Here is a 23,231-nt window from a genome sequence, read left to right as displayed (position 1 = left end):
ATCAGTCACACTTCAGATTTAACATCACCCATGTCGTTCCAAACTATACTTCAGTGTAGGTCCAAGGGCGTAAAGCTTATAGAACTGGAAAGTAGCATGGCAGGGATGGGAGTCTTGGGTAAGCTCGGTTCTGTTCAGCTAAACTGGTTCTGTGCTGTGGTCACCATCAAGCCAGCACATTACCAGCTAGTGATCTCGGAGATAATTCATAGGGGAGCTGCTCTGCATTGTAACTGTGGGCAAGTACTGCATTTTAACAGTGACCTCTGCCCTGCAGAAAAATTACTCAGTGGGAAGATTCAGAACTGCTTCGGAGATGGCCACTGGTGTCAGAAACACTTCTACACAGACAGGTAAGCACCCTTCCTCCACTTGACTTACTTTGAGGGAGGGTGTTGATCAAGGCCCATAGATGATTATTAGGCTCAGCACGGCGTTCAGGCTGCTGCCCACCAGGACTGGATATCAGGGTGCAAGGGGTGCTCAAGCCAGTCAAGGGCTGCTTGCGGGAGGCTGCATGGTGGCTACCAGGGCTGTGGTCAGCAGAGACTAGCATTGTAGGTAGCAGACAAAGAAACATTGGGATCTGGTCTCTGAGCAGCAGAGAGCGGAGAAGCTGGCTGGGATCTCTCTTGAGTGGGAGAGAGCTCCATTTCCCCATGCAGAACTCACCCCCAAATTGGCTCTCTCGTCTCAGAGTTGGGAACTCTGAACAAGGGACTCGTCAGGCCCCCACCACTTCCACATTAAGACAGTAGCAGAAAAGTTTGTTTGTGCTATTTGCTGGACTCCTAGATGACACCTGTGGTGTGCGCTTTCCACACCAGGTGGCAAATTAATCCCCGCAGTGAGTGCGCAGCCCTAAGTTTGTGGCTAATTAAATGCTGAGCGCTTCCCCCAGGACACATGTTTTGATTCCTAGTCTGTTTTGTTTGGAGGGGGTGACGGAGAAGAAGTTGCCACTTCAGATTTTGATATATCTTGGCTGGCTGTGGCTGGTGCCTGGCAGACCTAGCAGCATATGTGCAGAGAGAGAAAGAGAGATGTGCTGGCTGTGGAGTCAGGGAGCAGCTCTTGGCAGAGAAGCAAAACACAGATCACCATCATTATCACCCCACTTGCAAACAACCACAGGCAGGAGAGAGGAAAGGCCTATGAAACGATGTCTAATAATACCCCTCCTCCTAGGGGCCAATGGAGCATATGGCTACTGCTTTGGCCAGTGTAGTTTTAAAACATCCCATATGATAGAGGAGACAGTTCCAGAGCTTCCGTCTCAATGGAAGCAAATATTTCCTGGAAACCAATGTACCCCCTCACTTACCAGTTCATCCCATTGCACCTACTGTACCTCCACATAGACTCTAAGTAACTCCTCTCCCTCCTTGGTGTTTACACCCTCAGACAGATAGCTACTCTGCCCTCTCCTCATCTATTGTCACTTAGGAGGGTCTGGCTATGCCATCCTCTCTAGTCTGCTGATAAATTTGTCATCTTTCCTGAACATCCTCCAGATTATCAGACTCTGGTGATGCTAGATTTAAAAAACAAAGTCAGCTGCAGGGGAAAGAATTCCCTTGCTGTCTTCTTCCTAGATGCTAACTGCAGCTCACCAGAGGGGTTTGAGTTTTGTGTTTTGGCTGTGAATGATTCAGTGTTAATGCAGCCAGGAACGCAAACAGCAAACAGAAGGAAATCACCCCACTCCGGAAATAACAAGATTTTTGCTTTGGGCCATTACAGCAGAGAGAAAGATGCAGACCATTTCCTGGACTGTACCAGGTATCCCAGATTTCTCCAGAGGGGATGGTTGTGTGTCTTTGCAATCATACTGGAAAGGACTTTTTTAAAATTCTGTTTTAAACTTTCAGTTGTATTCTTAAAGGAGGAGCACAGAGTAACCTGTGAGCACAAATGTTCCATTTCAGGTGTTCAGAGAACAGAATTAATTCCTTGTGACACTTCTGTTGCAAAAAGAGGTACTTTTTACACTTGCAGGTTTTGCTGTGTTCCCTCTGAGCACCTGATGCTAGGGCCCACAGAAATATCCATAAATAATAAAGGAAAAGACAGCATATTATAAAATCTACTCTGATCTTGCAACTCTCTTTAATTGGATAAGAAAATCACTAAGGACCAACTAACAAATATAAGAGGAAGCAGCCATTTAGAAATCAGAGACTTTCAAAGTTGTTGTCAGGACAATGACCACTATTTTAAAATATTTTGGTTAATTCAAGAGTGTTCAAGGTAATGACTACATTAACCAGAAACTGTAAACAAAACACACATGCATACTCTTATTACAACTTTGAAAGTCTCCAATTTCCAGTGCTTTCAAATGGCAAAGCTGAGTCTTTCAAGCCCTACCATGCATGAGCCACCTAGGTATTTCTAGCACCATTGTCATGGTATCTGATCAATGGTTTTATCTGACAGGTGCTAGGGTTACTAAATCAGCAGTGCCCACCGGGACAGCTGAACAGAGCTACTGACTCACAGAGAGCTATTTCTAAATATGGCTTTGAAAATGCATTATACATGTTAAATGTCATCTCATACCTAGAGAGAGGCAAGTGGATGAAATATCATCTTCTCCCTCTCACAACAGAAACTGGCCCACCTTGTTTCTCTAATATCCTGGGACTGACATGGCTACAACTACACTGCATACATCAAACCTGTCATACGTATGTATGCAAGACAAACAGATGGACACGGACACACACTAGGAGATTCAAATTTAGCAAATCACATGTCTAGATATCTGAAGTCTGAGGTCTAATTAACCGGCCCTTTCTATTAATGAAGGATATGAGTATTGCCAGCCATTCTGGAAGCACCATGTACCATGCAGTGATCTTTACTAGCCAGCACTGCCTTGCCCTCTCCCCAGCAGGCAGATGCATTCCTAGCAGCCATTCCCCAGTGCATCCTAATTAAAGCTCCTATTATTCCAACAAACATAAAACAGAGACTTAGCTGCAACAACCAGGCCCTGCAATGACAATTATCTTTGCATCATTACTGCCATTTCCATGGCAACAAACTGTTTGGACCTCTCTCTCACCCAGCACTTCTAGCTAGAGAGACTGGGCATGGGGGGTAGTGCAGAGGGCAGTGAAGTGCTCAGCGTTTTTATTTTGAAAAGTCCCCCTGTTTTCAGTAAAAGACATTTTAATACCTTAAAAAATTCAGTTGAAGAGAGGCAGAGATTTCACAGAGTAAGTGTGAAAGAAGTCATGTGATTCTAAAGTGCACCTGAGCGTGAAGAGAGCTGACACTCTGCAACAACATCCCAAATTCAGTCACTCCCAGCAAAGAAGAGGAATCAGGGTTACAGCAAAGACATGCATGGGGCTCCCAGCATATTGCTCAGCACAGTCACTGCCAACATCACAACAACTCTTGGGCCATAAAGCTTCCTAAACAAAATTTTGGGACCTTACAAAACAAAATCAGGTGCCTGTTTACACAGGATTTTCCCTCTTTGGTTAATTCTTGCCCCAAGTCTCCAGCTATCACGACACAACCTGAGCTGTAACCCCTTACACATGCACCCACCCACTCCAAGTTGCACTGACTGCAGTATCTGTCATTACCTGCTAGAAGATAAATTCCACCCACGATCACACCAACCACCACAGGTTTCATGGCAGATTCCTTGCAGACATTTGTGACAGTGATGGAAGAAAGGTAGAGCTGGGATGAGGAGGGGAGAATGAAAGTCTGGACTGGAAGGACACAGTATGTATGAGCTCTCTCCCAGAGCTGGTCAGGCAAAAGGGGATTGGAAATTAAACCAGCCAATATAGAGAGACCTGCGCTGTGGTGAGATCTAATCCAGCCCAGCTGGCTTCTGTCAGTGCTGACAAGAAGAATGTGTCTACAGTGTATTCTTGCTCAGTGCGTTACAGTAATGCCCGCAGGATCCACAGCATTAGCTCCGACAGTGGAGGACTGGGACAAGCCCCCGCCCTCGCTCACACCCTGTGCTGTCCCACTGATTTCCCTGCACAGAGATGGCACAATTAGGGCCCAAATAATATTTTTTCCATTTCTGGATTACGAAGAAAAGCTGTGTAACTACCACTGACTAATAGCCACTGCAGGTAACAACAAATGGAGCACTTCCCAGACACAGAGGGTGAAATCCTGGCCCCACTGATAGTTTTGCAAAACTCCCATTGACTTCACTGGGCCCACGATGTCATCCAGAGAGTTTCATTCCTTCACTTACCCTGTTATCTCATTGCGTGTGTTCATTCTGCAGTATTTGCAAACAAAAGCTACTGCAGCCCTTATTCTCACGAGTGATTTCATTGAAGCCAATGAGGGAGAAAGGAAAAAGAATGACAAGAAAGAGCAATAGAATAAAACTGATTAAGTGGATAAAAGTGAAGGAAGATGCTGAAGTTTCTGAATGCCAAGGAGCAACCGCTCACAACCTCTCCTGACCACGCAACTTACTTCAAGTGCCCTCATCCCAACCAATGCCTCTGCGCCAATATCTCCTTACCAGCCAACAAACAGCTTTTGCCAGTCACCCGCTCAACAAATGTTCCTGATCACCAGTGACGCCGAGGAGGCCATGTCCTGCAGTCTAATGACCATACTGACTTTAGACATTGGGATCAGGGGGCCAAGCATCCGTCTTTCCCCATAAACAGCTGCAGAGACGGAGCTGCCAGAATCTCCTCATTATCTCAGGATCTGGCAGGGTCCAAAAGTTTTGGCCATGGCAGTTATTTCTCTCTGCTTTGCAGCAGGGAGAGTTCTAATTTCTGTGGAGAAAGATTATTTAGAACTGGGGAGCTTTTCCCGAAGTATCTGACTCTTCCCCTTACGTCCTGCGGTTACCGATGCCACCTTCAGACATTAGAACAGAATTCCAACAAGTCAGGCACGCTGCTGGTTTACTTTTTGCACTTCGCCCAACCTAATCAATCCAAACAGACTAGTCAGTTTCACACTGATTGGATGTGGGAGACATGCGAGGAGTAGTCATTCGGATTAGATACGTGCAGGAATTTAAATTCTCAGGAGGTATCTGGGTTGTTTGCATGTCAAGCCCCCTTAAAAAGCACAGATTTTGAATGGTTAACTAGCAAAATTAAGCCCTGATCCTGTAGTTGTTACCAGAGGGTGCTATATCTGTATATATGTGAATAGTTAAGTGAAAAGATGCAAGTGGATGGCACACAAGAATATGTAGCATTGTTTGCGGGTTCTGCAGGATCAATGAAGTTTGCTGTTGTGTACTGCAAATAGCATTGAACAGCTCTTTATATCAACTGTTCACATGATGTCAAAAATAAGAGTTTTTACTACTTTAATTCTGTGTTGTGGATGACAAGAATCAGAGTCACTTTTGCAATGGTTGCAAGCAACATTCCACTCGCTCTTCTTCTGAGCGCATGCACAACATGCCTCCAGTAGCACCTGATCAGGATTTATCACCAAATTTTGGCCACTGAACGCTGATCCATGCCCCTCTGCAATACAACTAAATGGGGGTATCTGTGAAAACTGGAGTTTCTTTGAAACTTTCAGTTAGACTTTTACACCAGCAAACAGGCATAGAGGTCTGTCTTGCTCCAAGGAACTGCAGGATCAGAGACCTAAAAAGGTTCTGGACCAAAGTCTTGACCTCGGGGGACTGCAGCAAGCAACTCAGCTCAGCTGTTGGCTCACTATTTATCATTGCATCTCTCCAAATGCATTACATGGAATAGTGTTAAATAGTAACAGTAACTGCTTCAATTCCTAGGATTAATGTAATAGCATGCTACAGATTAGTGCGACAGACTGGTATTTGCTTTGGGAAGAGGACCAGCCCAAATTCCACATGTTGCTTCTTGGATGGAAGTTAGTGACTTCTTTGACATGTTTGTGAATTAATCCCTGAAATTACCATCAAGGCTCTGAATGAGTGAGACATTTCCTGAGAGCGCTGGTGATGGGAAGAAACCTCTCGGACAGCAATCCCACTACCTTTGTCTCTGGAATAAATCTTGTTACAAGAGACTCCTCACTGGGAAGGAAGGAGCTCTGTTGCATTTGCAGTATGCAGGCAGGTTACACTGTTAACCGGCAAGCAAAACCGTGATTACGTATGAAGATGATGAAGGTAACAGAACATGCCTTCTGCATAGGAATTCTGAAGTCTGTCCTCCGACAGCAGCCTATCCTTGTAAAATATTGTTGGAGGCTAACAAGAGCTGGGCCAACAGCTCTCTGCAACAGTTGGAGCTTTGCAGTTTCTTTGCACAGACCTCTTCTGTCCCTTTGAGTTGTTCTGCTCACTTCTTTGCCTGGCCTTATTCTGGATGCGACATTAAGCCAGGCTTCGCCCATTTTCATTAACAGGGAAGCCTCATTTAATTCATCACAGTTGCTGCACCTTTACTAATCCTCTAAACCCTGTAAGCAGGGTGAGCCGGAAGTAACTGGCATATCTCGTGCTGCCCTCCGGTCAGACAATCTGCTATAACAAGCACGTCCAAACAGGCCTAGTGCAGCATCAGAATCTCAGTGGATGCTTTTGATCACAAGCACTGTATGCAGTTAAATCACATCGGACACCAAGGCTCACACAGGCACTAGTGCGGGGAGTAAATTCCTGCAGTATCTGGTCAGCTGGCAGCATGTTTAGAAGGTCTGACTAAAGGAGCCATAATGCAGTAGGGAGCCGCAGAGTGAAATGAAAGTACAAAGCTCACTCTAGCCTTATCCAGGACCAACTAATACTCCCTCTGCATGAATCTGAAAAACAGTTTAAGCATCTGTTTGAACATTTTACAGCCAGCCTCTTTGCTGCTGCCATGGTGTGTGCATAGAAGTAATATACCTTCCAGGTAAAATGAAGGCAGCCCCAGGAAATATCTGCTAGCTCCAGTCTGCTGTATTTGCTTACAGGGCTTCTTCTTTCCAAGGGCTAAAGGCTTTCTAATCTCTTTAGTCTCTTAACCTTTTAGCTGCCTTCCCTGACTACAGTAGAGGTCACATTTCTGGAACAGAACAGACACTTGGAAAATATCTGTACGAATAAATTAATCTGTCCAGTCAGGAAAAAACACCAATCCTGTTTCCTCAATTCACTGCACTGGGTGGTGTGTGTACCAAGTAACACAAAACCGCAAGTGTGTCTGTGCTTGGGTTGCATTCTTGCACAAAGAGCTATTGGGAGAAGCAAAGGTTGTTAATACAACAGAAAAGGGTTTTCTGCTTTCTCCAAGAGGGCTGAAGAGGACGTTGCAATTAAAAACTCGCAGCTGGCCCATGCCAGCTGACCTCAAGCTCGCAGGGCTTGGGCTAAGATGCTGTTTAATGTTTAATTGGGGTGTAGACATTGGGGCTCAGGCTGAAGCCTCGGCTTGAGGACCCTCTCACCTCAGAGTCCTAGAGCCCGGGCTCCAGCCCAAGCCCGAACATCTATATCACAATTAAACAACCCATTAGCCTGAGCCCCATGAGCCTGAGTCCGCTGGTATGGGCCTTCTGTGGATGTCTGATTGCAGCACAGACATACCCTAAGGCTGAACAGAGTAAGCTGACCTCTCACTCAGGCTGACTGAATGCCAGAGCATGATGCTAGGGGGCAACCTGCTGCTGGACAGCATTCTTAGGAGGAGATGGGAACTGTGTGTTAGGCCACTCGTAGTCATTAAAACAGCTCCTATAATTTTTTTCCAGGGTTAACTGACCAAATTCTAATTCACCAATTACATTCTGCCAACCTAAATGCCAGTTACCATTTCAACTAAATACACTATTCTTCCTCACTTCCTGTCCTAAACTGTTGTCCAGTTAAACACACGCCACATTTCACCCAAAAGACAATTCAGATTAATAGATAATTCGGTCTATTCTCATCAGAGAACACAGTAATCATCTGAATCCAGCTCCTGTTCAGCCATCTCTCAGAGCCTGGCTGTACCTCTGGTGAGAACATGACTTTAGTTTTTATCACAGTTGCCATCTTTTCTGGGACCAACAAAGACTCATCCACCCCCTTCTTTGTTTAATTTTGCTCCTGCACATCCCTCTGACTAAGGGTCTGGCTACACTTGAAATTTCAAAGCGCTGCAGCGCTCAGAGTGCGAGTGTGGTCAGAGCGGCAGCGCTGGGGGAGAGAGCTCTCCCAGCGCTGCACGTAAACCACATCCCTTACGGGTGTAGCTTGCAGCGCTGGGAGCCGCGCTCCCAGCGCTCCTGCCCTGATTACACTGAGGCTTTACAGCGCTGTATCTTGCAGCGCTCGGGGGGGGGTTCACACCCCTGAGCGCGAAAGTTGCAGCGCTGTAAAGTGCCAGTGTAGCCAAGGCCTCAGCCCATGCAGGGAATTCTGAGCACCATCCGATGGGAAAGGAAAAAACACAGCTGTTACCCCTGAGGGCATACAAACTGCAGAGGTCACATGGCCCATATAGCAGAGGGGTACCTGTGTTAATCTGGATCTGTAAAAAGCAACAAAGAGTCCTGTGGCACCTTATAGGCTAACAGACATATTGGAGCATGAGCTTTGCATGAGTCTGACGAAGTGGGTATTCACCCACAAAGCTTATGCTCCAATATGTCTCTTAGTCTATAAAGTGCCCCAGGACTCTTTAAGGCTCATAGAACAGACAGACTCTCCCAGACCTTTTATTCTCAGTGTCTTGCCATGTGGTTCTGACAGGACTGGGTCACTTGGCTTCCATTTACTGTCTGTTATTGTGGCACTAATTACATTTTAGGCAAGAGCCATCCCAGCTCTGTGCTGTGCTCCGCTCCAGCCTGAGACAGCACTTGGGCAGTTAACACATGTAGGAAGGTGATTTCTGCTGATTCACACAGTTATCCCACAACACTCCCCACATTCCTGAGACTGAAGAAAGGGCTCCAGGAGAGAAAATGAAAAAAGCAGCCTACATCAGAGTAGCACGTTCACTTTAATCATGGAAGGCAGCTTAAACCCAAGCTCATGGCAGATCTAAGATGCCACAGAAATGTGTTTTGAACAGAAACATTACTGGAAACTTCATGAAGTTACTCTGTGATCCTAATATGAAGTAATAAGCTGTTTACCCAGCAGGACTATACTGGGATTAATTGACAAAGCAGGGGAGATTAATTGCTACTATATCCCTGTCAGCTTCACTCCTCCACATGCACTCATTCAGCTCACTGAGCTCACAGAGGGGCAAAATTTGACTTCCCCACCTGCTGCTCCCAGCCTTTTACTGTTGTGTCTTGGAACTACCCCAAAGGAGACATAGTGATTTAACCACACAGCACCCTGCCTCTAATCTCCTTCGAGTACTAATGAACCCCAAACAGATGCAACAGAATGAACTCTCTAGCGCTGTCTCTCCTCATCCTATGCCTGTCAGCTTTTCTTTCCGTGAGCAGTCCCAGGGGCTCAGAAGGATTAGGTAAACCTACAGTTTGGAGAAGTGACGTGAAATGCTGAGCTCCCTGGACTCCCAAGAGTGGTGCCAGGCCACTGAGGGAAGGAAACGGCCCTGGAGGCCCAAGCAGACAGGAATTATGACTTACAATGGTCAGATATTTAGCGAGCTATACAACATTCCATTGGGAAGAGGTCTGCATCTGCAGGTGCAGCACTGTAGGAACTGGCCCTGCACAGCAGTTGAGAGATTGGAATAAAGCCTATTTCTGCAGCCTTGTCTACATGGACTTTTCTTTCAGAACGACCTAAGGTGCGAGTTTAAACTGCTCTAGTTATACCGGTGTAGCCCATGTGGACACACTTATTCTGGTAGGGGAGCATATGTCACTTGAGAGGGGCTTAAGCTAAACTGAAGAGACACATGTTGGAATAAGATTGTCCACACAGGTTATACTGATATAACTAAACTAGTATAACTATGCTGGTATAATGGGGACTAGAAAGGCTCAGTGCGGACTCAGGAATACTGCTACCTACCACCTACTGAGAAGAGTTAAAAACTCTCTTGTTTTTCCTTTCTCCCACAAGATGGCAGCCTTTCAGCATTTCGGGCAGCATACATTTTACTCTTGGAGGGCTGGAAGAATGCAAGCCAGTTAGAAGAGAATGTCTTTAGTATAAACCATACCCCTTGTCAGTATCAGGTTGTTAGTTAGCAGAGAGATTAAAGAAAATAGGGAAAGGAGACAAGAGGTTTTCCTCTGAGGTTAGAGATGAGATGGATTGGCGACAAGGTACAGAGAGAGAGGGATGCCACCCAACAGCTGTGGCTGCAAAGAAGGTTGTCACAATCATAGCAGAATGATTGTGTGGCGGGGTCGGAGACAAACTCCATGCTGGATAAGAGACACACAAAACTGATCACTTAGGGAGGACATCTCTCACCTGCCTTTGCCCCATCCTGTTTGTATCAAAATAAAGGGCCCATCCAGATGATGATTTTATTACGTTAGCAAGCATGTGGTAAAAGACATCTTTTTTCCTAGTGAAGACAAGGCCAAAGTACTAGCTCTCATGGTCAGTTGGGAGCAGACTATGTGGGCCTAGCAAGCCTTTCTGCACCTTTTCTGTGGTGTCTAGGCTATATGGCATGTAGCTCTGTGTTTAAGCTTTAGATGTTAAAAGATGCTGCTACATTTAAACTGTACACTGTTTAGAGGCACCACCCCCACTGTTCCTCCCTCCAGCCAAAGGGTACAAACAGTAATGTGCTTAGCCTCACAATTCCCCTGGCAAGCTAGTCTCACTATTTCACAGGTGGGGAAACTGAGGCTCAGAACAAGGGCATCTCCAGCAGAAACCAGTCCACCACTCCCAAGCACATCCTTACACCCTAGCAAACAGAAAGGGCTGCAGTGCATTTGCTCATGACACCAAGACCTTTTGACCTCCCTGAATAACAGAGTATAGCCTCCAACCCCAAATCCCTGGCTCATCATCCAGAGGGGAGAAGGAGAAATATCATCATCATTTTATGGTGACAGGCTCCTCATTCCCTGCCCCAAACTGCTACAGCCCTTAGGAAATGTTGACCATTTCAACCCCAGCCTCCCTGAGAGACTATGGCCACAGCACCCAAAATGCCTTCTCCCTGTGGCTTCACACATCTTCATCCCAAAGACTATTTCTGTTCCTGTACAGAGCAGCCCCACCCTAGACTTGTCAAGAGGGTGCCTATGGCAATGTGCAATATCCCTCTGCCAACACCTAAGGGATCCTCAGATTCTGGTGCCCAACTCCCTCACACAGTTCTGTTGATGTGCTCACATCCTCAATTCACAGCACTGCCAATGTACCCCACTGCTAGGAGTACAGTACATTCACACGTCTGCCAGTGCACTTCAGTCCTGATCTGGAAACAACCACAGCTACACCAGTCTTGGGCCTCCACAGCTTTCTGAGTGAGATTCATCTCAACTCAGCAGCCTTCTCTAGCCAATCCTAGGATTCAGTTATGCAACCATATGGCAAATCAGTGACTCAGTAAGTATCAACTAACCAGGATCACCTGATTCCACACACTCTATCACCAACATTACCTGAGTATCCTGGTAGACAATGGCAAAGGAAGCCGTTAACCAGATCCGTGCAGCACCCTCCGTTCTGACATGGCTGAGACTCACATTCATCAATGTTAACAGAACAGTTCTCCCCTTTGAAAGTGAAAACACAATCCCGTTATGATTATTTCAGTAAGTCCAAGCAGTGGATGTGCGCACATTCCCTGCAGGGGGAATTTTAACACCTTCTTTCACAATTCTTTGCTCTTCTTCAGCAGCTTTCATCCAAAGATGCAAAGTGCTACTTGTCCCTCAGTACCCACCTGGCAAGTAGGTATCATTAATCCCCATTTATGAAATGTAGAAGACTAAGGTGCCGAAAGGCTAAGTGATTTACCCCAGGCCACAACACAAAAATCAGTGGCAGACGTGAGATCAGAACCCAGGAATCCTGACTCTGGGATCCCTGTTCTAATAACTAGCGAAAACTCCCTCCCGTATTTCCAATTTTCCCCCCAAAAGGGCACATCCTCTTCCCCCCCAAACCCATCCACACCCTCCAACCCCACACTCCTATAAGCTCTTTAAAAACACAACAGGCAGTCTCTGCTGAGCACCCCTAGAGCCCTTCACACGCAGGGAGAATTGCCTGCCCATCCCAACCACACGGAAGGTTGCTACAAGAGCAGTCACGACAAGAGGAGGCTTAAGACATTAACTGGGACTCCAGGGGACTAACAGCTTCCTCCAGAGGGGGAATGCCCCACTAACATATTGCAAGGACAAATTTTGCTTTATGCCCACGGGAGGGGCCACCAGGGCTATTTTGCCATCTGCCCAGCTGCAGGGTACTGAACAGAACATTAGGGAAGGGGGTGGGCTATTGCACCAGCCAGGAAATCCGGGCCTTGAGGGATATGGCCTTCCAGGTAGAGGGTGTGGTACTGGTTACCCTCCTACTGCCATCTGCAATATGCACATACAGCAAAGGAGAGCCACACACTCCTCATTACGAGGCAGCTGCGCAGCCAGAACCATCTCGCTCTGCATCACGTGGGTGGCTCTTGCTGCACAGATGGCTCCTCTTCACTCTCTGTGACCCAAGCTGTGCAGCTCCTACTAGGGGGCACAGGGCACAGCCCAGTGGGTAGCTTACCTGAAAAACCTGGCTGGCACCAGCAGAGAAAACCTGCAGCTTGACTATAGCTGAACTCGCTGGGGAAGTCGTGTCCTGTCCCATAGTAGGTTTGGTTGGATCGCTCAAAGCACACGCCTCCATTGTGACAAGGGTCTATAGCACACTCGTCCACATCCTCCTCACAGCGCTGCCCTGTGTAACCTGCCAGGCAAACACCAGAGCTAGCACAACACAGGACTTCCTTGGAAGGGAGACAGAAAACTATCCACCAGGATACTACAGCTGCCAATAAGGGAGCAAGTTTATGTCAGCCTGAGACACTGCAACTCATCTAGCACAAAGCAGCAGGGCCTCCCATACAGCACCAGTGTCAGAGGCAAGAGCCAGTCAATTCATCTCACCCAGGAGAGAAAAGGCCTGGGCTTAGGAAAAGGGAAGTTTCAGGCAATGCAGCAGAACACATTTCCCTGCTTGAGACCTTCTTGCCAGTGGAAGACTCTCCCGAGAGAAGCAGAGAGAGCCTCATCACTTGGGGGTACGGAAAACTAGACTCATAGAGTCAGTTTTGCTCAGGGCAACCTAGCAGATCCTCTCTGCCACTGAATACTCAGACTGCAGGAGAACGAAGCAGTTTCCCTACTCACCTGGCCAGCAGACACAGCTGTAATTCTTGACACCCTCCAGGCAGGTAGCATTGTTCAAACAGGGCTGGGAGGCGCACTCCAGGATATCCAACTCGCAGTGCTCCCCGTCAAAGCCTGTCTCACTGCAATCACACTGGTAGCTAGGTGGACACAAAACAAGAGCTCTTCAATCCAATGCCTGGTCCCCTCCAAGGTAAGCAGGGCTGCTGGGGGGGGGAGGGAGTGGGGCAATAGGCCCCAGGCCCTGCAGGGCCTCCCATGAGAATATAGTATTCGATAGTATTGCAACTTTTTTTTATGGAAGGGGTCCCCGAAATTGCTTTGCCCCAGGCTCCCTGAATCCTCTGGGCAGCCCTGAAGGTAAGAGCAAACAAACTTACGGGGCTAACTTGCTAGCCCTCATGTCCACCTTGCAGAATTCCTCACCCATGGGCTGAGAGAAGAGACAGTCCCATCTCCATAAACAGAGCATCCTTGCAAGAAATTAGTGGCAAGGCAGGTCAGCCTCTGAGCCTACATAGTCCACATGAAAGGCAAGGATCAGACAGACAGGGATGCTCTCAGTCAAGGAGGGTGGCTGCTTCTGCTACTTGTGATAGTTCATTTAAACTGCAAATAATTTTCATTGCGGAGCAGTAAGAGATAGTAACAGGAATTTCAAGCATCTCTGGGAACTCTGCTAGTGGAAGGAGTCCTTTGGCATTAACACCCCCACTGAACGGCTCTTAGAATAACCAGTTTAACAAAAAAACAACAGCAAGCGGAGTGGAGGAGGGAGGAAACGCTTAAAGAGCACTGAGTCCAATTCATCCTTCATGCTCTGAAGTCAATGGACTTACACCAGGCAGGTGTCTCATTGGCTCATGTCAGATATCTAATCACTGAAATGCAAATGGCCACAGCAGCATGCATCCCTCACCTGTCAACAAGGTCATGACATATCCCTCCGTTGATACATGGTTGGCTTGCACATTCATTGATGTCCACCTCACACTGGATTCCCTCATAACCTGGTGCACAAGTGCAGGTGTAGAACCCAATGTGGTCAGTGCACTTGCCCCCATTCTGGCAAGGGCCTGAGTCACATTCATCTATTTCAGCATCACAGTTTACACCTTTGTTACAAAAGAGAGAAACATCTATGTTATGGACTTGACTGGAGTTCTGAGCTGGGATCACAAAAGCAATGATATCAAACCCACTCTGCTGTAACACAGACATGACAATTTAGAAGTTCCTGGACAGCAGACAAGCATGCAAATACTAAGAAATGCTTAGTTTATTAGTATTTGCAGCCAAGTCTATCTTGGAAAGACTTATGAGTTTTGCTTTTAAATCAACAAAACTGAGAATAGGTTGCAACAGATGTGAATCTCTAGCATAAACTTGTATTTGATTTCATTGAATTAGTTAATTCCATCAGCATTTAGCAAATGAATTACACTTCGCGGATTAAACATAAAACCAAGGTCCTGCTCCCTTACATTCATTACAAAAATCCCATACTGCTTTATTTTGGGGTGGGGGAAGTGGTAGGGTGTGAATTGCAGTGTTGTGGCCAAGATCAACCGTTGATATTTACATTCTGCAGCATAGTGTTCCCCTTGGTTTGGGTTACATGTGATATTCTTCATTTCTGCATAGCTGCTGTGTTCTACCACAGAGGCGGTTGCATTTCAGTAGTTGGTGAAGTGATCACTGTATATCCTTTAACCTCCTCCCAAAAGTATTATAAGCTTTGTAACTTGCTTTGAGGTCCTCAGAAGGGAAGTGCTGGAGAAGTACAAAGTATTAGTTATAGTGGTACTAGCAATAATAATGGTCTTATTCATTAAGTATTAATAGCACTAATCACAGTAGAAACGTATCCATTATCTTTGTCTAATGTCATTTCATCAAAGGAAATCTGTGAGAGTTCCCATAGCAACCATCCTGCCACTTTCCTACCTCAATGAACTGCCTGTGGCCTGACATCACCCCTCAAAGTAAGCCCCTAAAATGGCACCTGCCAATCCATCTAATCCTCCTTTCTGACAGAGGCTCACTATGCCACAGACGTGGCCACCGTAATCCTAAAAGAATGTGGGCCCCATAATCTGCCAGATCAAAACCTGTCAATCCTCACATCAAAACTTCCCTCACCCAGATTCCAGCGGCAAGTGCCAGGAAATGCTCAGCCTGTGAGGACCAGTGGCCCTAGGAGGCTGCAAGACCAGGGCCAAGAGGCTGTGATGCAAATCCTCATGTCCAGCTTCAAAGTCACCTGGAACAGCACATGCTGCTGCAACACCCTAGGCTGTTTTACCCCTTACTGACACCAGGTCCTTCTGCGGGAACTCACAGTCCTGAACTAGGGACTTGGCAGGAAAGACAAAGGGAAACTGATGGGCAAACACTGAGTTGTGTTTTACACTCTAAATCTAAGGGTCATTTTAAGCCCTAAACAGCGCCTGCTCCAGAGTATTTTTCCCCAGCTCTGCCTTTCACCAGAGTGTGACTCAGTCAGTGACTGGATGCCTGATAGGCAGCAACTCCCCACTCCATTTGTAATCTGTAGCCCAGTGACCCCACATTCCTTTAGCAACATAACTCCTGAAACGCCTGTAGCCTGTGACAATGGGTAAGGCTGGGAAAGGTCATGTGCCGGCTGGTACCAGGGGGAGGTGGTTGCAGCATAGACTGCATTCCATTCTGATAGCTGGGCTGGGGGAGAGGAGACCCCTGCGCCACTGCCTCTGCAGATAACTCACAGGTGCAGATTACACAGTGAGTCATCACCAGCACAGCTGAACCTCAGAAATACTCAGAGTCTGATGAAAAATACTCCCAGGGTTTAACAGAGCTGGAAAAACAAATCCACAACTAATAGCTACTCCACACCAGAGCCTCCTGCCCTGGAAAATGCCTGAAAAAAAGGACAAAATGTCCTGGGCCAGTCTGATAGAGACTAGTTATATCCCTGAACTCCAATAAGTTTATTCTTCCTAAAGACAAATACGACTCTCTCTCTCTGAGCTTCCCCTTAACCATGCCTTCTCTAAACCCAATCACATCAAAATCACTGCTGGGAATCCAAGTCTCAACCCCATCCCCATTCCATAACCCCGGAATCCAAACCATTCAACATCCACATCATCCCTGTGAATCCAAGCCTCGACCATCCCCCCAGGAACTCAAGCCCTCTCTTTCAGGACAGCCAGGTCTAAGCTAGTACACACGTGCTCCCAAACACACCAGAAGCTCAGGACATCAGACAGAGGCTCAGCCTCACAGCTGTAACAAAAAGGCAGAGATGAGAAGCTTTTGGGGGCAGGGACTGTGTCTTTTGCTGGTTTTGCCACAAGCAGTTGCACTGATGGAGCTGTACAAACAGCAATAAATAACCCTACTGAAAGACTAATACATGAGCATGAAAGGTACCTGTATAGCCGGGGACACACTTGCACAAATAGTGATCCATCTCATTCAGGCAGGTGCCATTGTTTTTACAGGGCCGGGATGCACACTCGTTGATGTCTATTTCACAACGGTTTCCTTGGAACCCAGGCACACAGAAACAGTTATACTCATTCACCCTGTCTAGGCAGATGGCTCCATTCTGACATGGGCTGGAGGCACACTCATCGATGTTATCTTCGCAGTGGGCCCCGGTGAGACCAGGTTGGCAGCTGCAGGTATATATCCCGGCACCCTCGATGCAGGTCCCATTATTTTGGCAGGGGTGGCTAGAGCACACAGATATTTCAGTGCGGCAGCCTTCTCCATTTGGTCCCATTTGGCATTGGCAGATGTATCCATTTGCACTATCTACACATTCAAAATGAGGCCCTTTACAAGGGTCGTTCTCACACTCATTAATATTAACACTACACTCTGTGCCTGTGAAGCCAGGCCTACAGATGCACTCATAATCCAGGTGTCTCGCAGTTTCACTGCATATCCAATTCGGGGGACATTTGTGCACCTCACACACAGAGTAGAGGAATTCACAGTTTGTGCCCATGTATGCCACTGGTTGCTGGGGGCAGAGGCACCTGTAGCCCGCCTCCAAATCCTCACAGCTTCCTCCGTTCTCACAAGGGAATGATGAGCAGCTGCTGGCAGTTTCAGAGCCTGATGTTCCTGTTGAGAAAGGAGACTTCCTGTTAGTCTGGGCTAGCAGCATGGAGGAACCCAATGGGGTCCTCCCTTAATCACTGTACACAGTAGATATTTCAGTATTAATAGGGCTGCACTGGCCATTGTTCACAAATATCCAGCCTTCTCCCATGAGCACTGGTTTAATTATTTGTAGTCTGGGGAGAGAATACACACTCCCCTTTGGAAGGCATTTATCTGCATTCACAGCTGAGGGGCGCTGTTACATCGCCAGTTGTTTTGGGGCAATCATATGACATCAGTGAACAAATTGGCTTTTCTCCCATCTGTGCCTGGCCAGGAGGCTGTAACCTTTCTGCTCAGCCACAGACTTTGCTCCTGCTATCCATGCCTGCGTCACCTTGAGATTAGAGACTATTGCAATAAGATCAATTTAAATCCATTCCCAGGATGAAGCTGGTGCAGATGCAGTGGCCACTTAGTATTTTATTGGCAGCACATGATACCGGTGCTCTAAGATCTGCACTCTCTGCTGAGTGGTTTTGGGGGCTAGTTTTGAGTTTTAAAGCCCAAACGAGCCTGAGACCTTCATACCTGAAAGATGCCTCTCGCCCTGGGTGTTCTCTCTCTCCCTCCTCTTGCCATCTTTCCTCTTCTTGCATTCCCCACCCCTCCTACACCTCTGCCTCTAGTTATCTGGCTAAATCATCCATTTAACGTGCACACTCTTAAACCAACCTGATGGATCTCTGCTCACACTTGTTTACGTCCTTTACATATGTTTTCCCTACCCTTTCCATAGATAAACTTGGTGCAATTTCCCTTGATATGAAGGGAATCTACGACCAAAATAAGTGGCAGAGGTGAGCTACATACCAAGTTAACTAACCACAGGCCAGCTGACCTTATCAAACCTGCACTGATTTACAGCTCAATGCCAAGGAGTTAGCATTGCTCCCAATTCCAGCCATCCCACACTCCCAAGGAATGTATTTTTCTTAGCCAGAACCCCAGTGAGCAGAAGCTGCGGCTATAAATGTTCCAAACTAGCCTATTTCACACACAGTCTTTGACTACAAGAAGAGCAACCCAGTAATCACTGACTAGACACACTATGCCCCAAAGGGAAAGGAGTGATTTCGTGCTGCAGTGAAGCCAGTGATGGGGGAGGCCATGAGGAGGAGCAGATAATGCTGGAGACACACAGTGGGCTTGGGGTACTATGGGACCAAATGGAAGCTCAGCTTCAGACAGGGGTTCCCAGAATCTGGGCATGCTCAGAATTAAATCTTGGGTTCAGCTCCCAAATATTCAATCCAGATTCTCCCATGATCTGACCCAGTATGGCCATTCTTATGTTCTTATGAAAGGTAGGCTGTTTGACGTTGAGGGTAGGAAGGGGACACCAAGAGCTTTCTGCAATTCACTTTTCACCCTGGGAACCGCACATAAAGCCCACAGCTGCCAAGTCAAGGGAAGCGTACTGAGTGCAGTCAGAGCCCCTTCAAGACTGGGAATGTACAGTAATTTCCCAGATCTGAATCGCTGTATTTATGGGTGACCCCCCCCACACCCATAGGCCTCAAAGTTGAAAGCCTGCATATCATATTCAGGCAGGTGACACTACAAAAATACAGAAAGGAGGAGGGGAAAATAGGCCACTGATGTGGGAAGTTTCTCTGCATTAAAGTAAGCACCGTAGGGTATGGCTACACTGGCAGCTGTACAGCACTGGGAGTTACAGCTGTCTTCGTACAGCTGTGTAGGGAAAGCGCTGCAGTGTGGCCACACTGACAGCTACCAGCACTGCAGTGTGGCCACATTTGCAGCCTTTGCAGCGCTGTTGGGAGTGGCTGAACAGGCATTCTGGGATACCTCTGAATACCTTTGGAGGCCAATTACAGTGCTTTTGGTGGCCACACTGGCAGAGCAGCGCTGCATCACCAGCGCTGCAATTGTTATAGCCCAGGCAGAGCAGGAGCACAGCCAGCGCTGCAGCCAGGAAGATGCAGCGCTGTATGTGCCTTGCAAGTGTGGACGGTAAGTTGCAGCGCTGCAAACCCACCACCAGCGCTGCAACTCTCCAGTGTAGCCAAGCCCTTAACGTATTAGCAAGGGCTCAGGTGAGATGTAAAAGGGCTGCGCCACTCTAGCTAGACCTCAGACAGATGCATTATCATTTGAAAGCAAGAGCTAGTGGTCGGAAAAGAGGCCTGGCAGCCTGGAATTCTCAAATGGTAATGATGTCTCTGACAGAGACTACCTGTGGCTGTTCCTGGCCATTGCACCACCTCTCTGCCTCAGATTCCATGAACCCCTCTGTCATTGGGAAGACTAGTTACTTATGCAGCTGCCGGGGTGGGATTCTAATGCTTGTAAAGTGCTATGTAAATGTAGAGTATTAGTAATGAGAGAGGCTTGCAATGCTGTTAATACTCCCTCAGCCCTTTCCTTCCTGCATTTTCCCATATAGGCAGAGCAGGGAAATGCACTAGAGACCTTTACTGAAAGTGTCTAACATGCTTGTGTAGGCTTAAGGATAACTGATGGTGTCACACACACCCCGTTCCCCCTGGATTAGACCTACCCCCATTTTATTACGGTTTCCATTTAAGGAGACAGTCACACCCTAAGCTGAATTTTCCATAAGGGCCCCTTTATCAGACTGGAATGATCTATCCCTGTATCCATGATGTGCTCTGATAACACAGAGCAGCTTAAAAACGTACAACAGTATTTCACTCCCAAGAAATTCCAATACTCCTTCCTGCCAGGCCAGCCAAAGCTCAGACAGTGTCGGTCACTGTCTTCTTGCTTTAATTACATGCAGGGGTAAAGCCTAAGAGTCTTAAATGTCAAGTCAAATCAATCAGAACTGTTATAAACGGTGCGGCAGGTGAACTGGCAGGGGAATTATCTTGGACCAGCCGATTCTGATGGGATTTTGCTTCAGTGCTCAGGGGTTACTTTCATCTGGGGAGATAGGCCTGTGTCCTAGCAGAAGCACCATACTCTGTCCCGTACAATTCAAATGGGCTTCATGACCAGTTACAGATATTTTGCAGTTGTCTGTAAGATAAACCAGTCTCCTCTATTTAGAGAAAATAGAGGCTTCAGTTCAGTGAACTTCAGACTGGGATTTACTTGCAGAAGTTTAGCAAACATATTAAGCTGGGAGGGACATCCTGGATTCACTGACAAAAGTAGCCCCATCACAATGTAAAATAAAAGGACAAGACAGCATACACACACACTTGGTGCTGCTTCTTGATGAACAGATCTTCATTCAGCTCCAGATCCCAGCTTGCAGGAGACTCCACAACAGAGAGGTTGGGAAAGCCAGGACACTGCAGGAGGGTTTCACACACGTGGCATCATTTTGTGGCACTTGCAGACTATTTTGCAACAGAAAAGTGCATATGTTGGAAATGACCTTCTGTGTGAAAAGTGGCCACAGAGGCAGACTCAAAACTCATGGAACAGTAAACCAAATCTGAGACATAATTACCATTCCTGTTGAGACAGTTCCAACTTTATCTAGCATCTTAAGTCCCGGGATCACTAGCATTTGGAGCTAACCTTGTTTTCAGAAGCCAGTGAGTGCCTGGTGCTCTGTCCAGTCCACTCTCTTACTGTATATTATCCTGGGCTACCTACTGAAAGGAACAGACCTCCAAGAAATTCCAGCAACTGCAGCTGCAGAGGAGCCAGAACTCAAATGCCCAGCAGATTTGTACAGCCCAGAGATAATGCTCAGCGCACTATCCTCAGTCCTTCAGCCATGCTAGCACTAGCCCAAGATGACCCATTTTAACACGTCATGCAATTTGCTAAAAATCTGCCAGCCGCAAACACCATGGTGTCACTTCCCTGCTGACCTTACACATTCTCCCATTCAAGCTTTCATTAACTTAGGTCATTTTTGGTCATGTTTGCCTTGCTCCAATGCATTTTATACATGCCCACTAGTTATTTGTGTTAGTGGCTTTTTATCAATTCACCACCCCCATCAGTTCCTCACTCCCTTTGTATGCAGAGGTGCCCCAAAGCGATTTATCACATACTTCAATTTACAAAAGCCTGCTTCAGCCCTGACCTCCTTTTAATTCCTCCCTCCCAAAGACTACCATGGTCCCAAGTCTCCCTTGGGCAGCTGTGTGTGTCAGGGGGTACTCAGGAATTTACAAGGTTCTTTCTCTTTCCAGCAACATCTACCCCCTGTTCCCCTCCTGCCTCTCTCGTGATGTTGGAAAGTGCTGCTGCACATTGCACTGTCCAGCACTCCCATTATTCTACCATCAGCCCTTTTATTTACAGATTCCCAGTCAGGCAGAAAACAGATGACGAAATCTGCCTGGAATCTGCTACAGCAATTAGAGCAGGGACCTAGGGAAGCTGTTCTGCAGCAAGGATTCATTTGGTGGTAGACATGAGCCTTTGTTTGTGCATCTAATGAGCAGCCAGTCTCAACCTGCACCTTTCAGAGGCTGGGAGCACAGTCCCTGCCAGAGAGGGGATTAGGCCCACTGCATGTTAAACTAGCTGCTCTGACTACAGAACCTGATGCTGGTCCAGGCAGGAGTCCCATTGGCATGCAGAAAAGCTACTTCCAGAAGTGAATGTTCAAGAGCAGAGCTGGGTGTCAGAATGGACGGAACCGAACAATGCAAGAGCCAATAGTGACACAGCGCCATTGGTCTCTCTCTGACTGCAGTGCATGCACACACTGGGCAGCGTGGGACAGGTCACATTCCAACACAGCCAGCAAGGACTGGCAGCAGCAAAGGGTCTTTGCGAGCTCCAACCAGGTGTGTGCCTGCATGAACATAGACAGATCAAGTACTACCCACAGTAGAGCCTGAAACAAGGGTAACGGGCCCTCTCTTTCCCAAATCTTTTTCACAACAGACAAAAGGCTGTCCTATCTCCTAGAGCCTTCCCCGACTCTCTGCTTTGGTTCACCATGTGACTATGCTGCTCATTAATTTGTGTGCCTCATGAAGACTCACCTGATCATAGAAAAAAGATTTGATGACAAGTACAGGGTCCCACGGCTACACACAAGAGCTGTGAGCATGGAGGAAAGTCACCTGCAGACACTTGCAAAGACAGACACAGTTTGGAGCTTCCTTAAGCAGCTGAAAGGCCTTCCTGACCCATCACAAAAAGACAGGAAGGTTCTAAGAGGCCATAACATGTTACATTCTCTTCCTAGCTCATGCTGGTTAGTGTCATGGCCTAGGACCCAGCTGTATGGATGGCCCTCATCACCAGTTGTTGTCCCGGGTTGTTTAACCAGTTATCTAATGTAGAGTGGATAGCCAGTGTTGTTCCTCTACTACTATAAACTAGCAATGGGCCATGTAGTAGTTAAACTATGCTTAAAAGTGACAGCCCCCACCTAGCCTAAGACTGCCTTGATGGGAGCGGGTCAGTTTAGGAGCAGACTGTTCCAATTCCTTAGATTTAATGTAGAAATAAATTTTATATTTTGTCACCTCTGCCAGATGAATCAGAACTGATCAAGTGTGTGTCATAGGCCCTATACCACTAACAGCAAATCTCCATTCCTGCTTTACATTTCTCATCTCCTAACAGAGCAAGTAACAGTACTCATGGTTCCAGTCAGTAGATAAAACTGGCCACCTGGAAAGCTGATACTGGTGTCAGCTAGGTCAAATGTTGCAGAGATCACTACAGGGTCCCTGGTACACAATGAGATCTACAGTTGAGACTATAAATGTATAGAAGAGCTTCCACTCCTTTGGCAGAGCTCACAACAACACGGGCAGTTCAGCGGCACAACAACATGTGTGTTTGGGAGCACAGAACTACCATATCTAGCTGCTTCCAGAGCTCTCCCAGTAGAAGGGGTTCAAGTACAACCTCTCCTTCTA

The 23,231-nt window shown here is 47.1% G+C and overlaps 1 protein-coding gene across 3 annotated transcripts in view; it reads right to left on the bottom strand.

Moving 5' to 3' along the window:
• The window catches only part of CRB2 (crumbs cell polarity complex component 2), a 57,832-nt gene that overhangs the window by 20,049 nt on the left and 14,552 nt on the right, over positions 1 to 23,231 (bottom strand). For all 3 annotated transcript variants that reach the window (XM_030535956.1, XM_030535955.1, XM_030535957.1), the window contains exons 2-6: positions 16,657 to 17,358; positions 14,156 to 14,351; positions 13,237 to 13,376; positions 12,611 to 12,793; positions 11,494 to 11,607 (exon numbers count right to left, since the gene is read on the bottom strand). In XM_030535956.1, coding sequence (XP_030391816.1) covers positions 11,494 to 11,607; positions 12,611 to 12,793; positions 13,237 to 13,376; positions 14,156 to 14,351; positions 16,657 to 17,358 — 1,335 coding nt within the window. The remainder of the gene's footprint in view (positions 1 to 11,493; positions 11,608 to 12,610; positions 12,794 to 13,236; positions 13,377 to 14,155; positions 14,352 to 16,656; positions 17,359 to 23,231) is intronic.

The sequence above is a fragment of the Gopherus evgoodei genome, chromosome 16 (assembly GCF_007399415.2).
Source record: "Gopherus evgoodei ecotype Sinaloan lineage chromosome 16, rGopEvg1_v1.p, whole genome shotgun sequence".
Classification (NCBI taxonomy): domain Eukaryota; kingdom Metazoa; phylum Chordata; order Testudines; family Testudinidae; genus Gopherus; species Gopherus evgoodei.
Note: the sequence above shows the minus strand (reverse complement) of the source record. Positions and strands in the feature narration are given on the sequence as shown.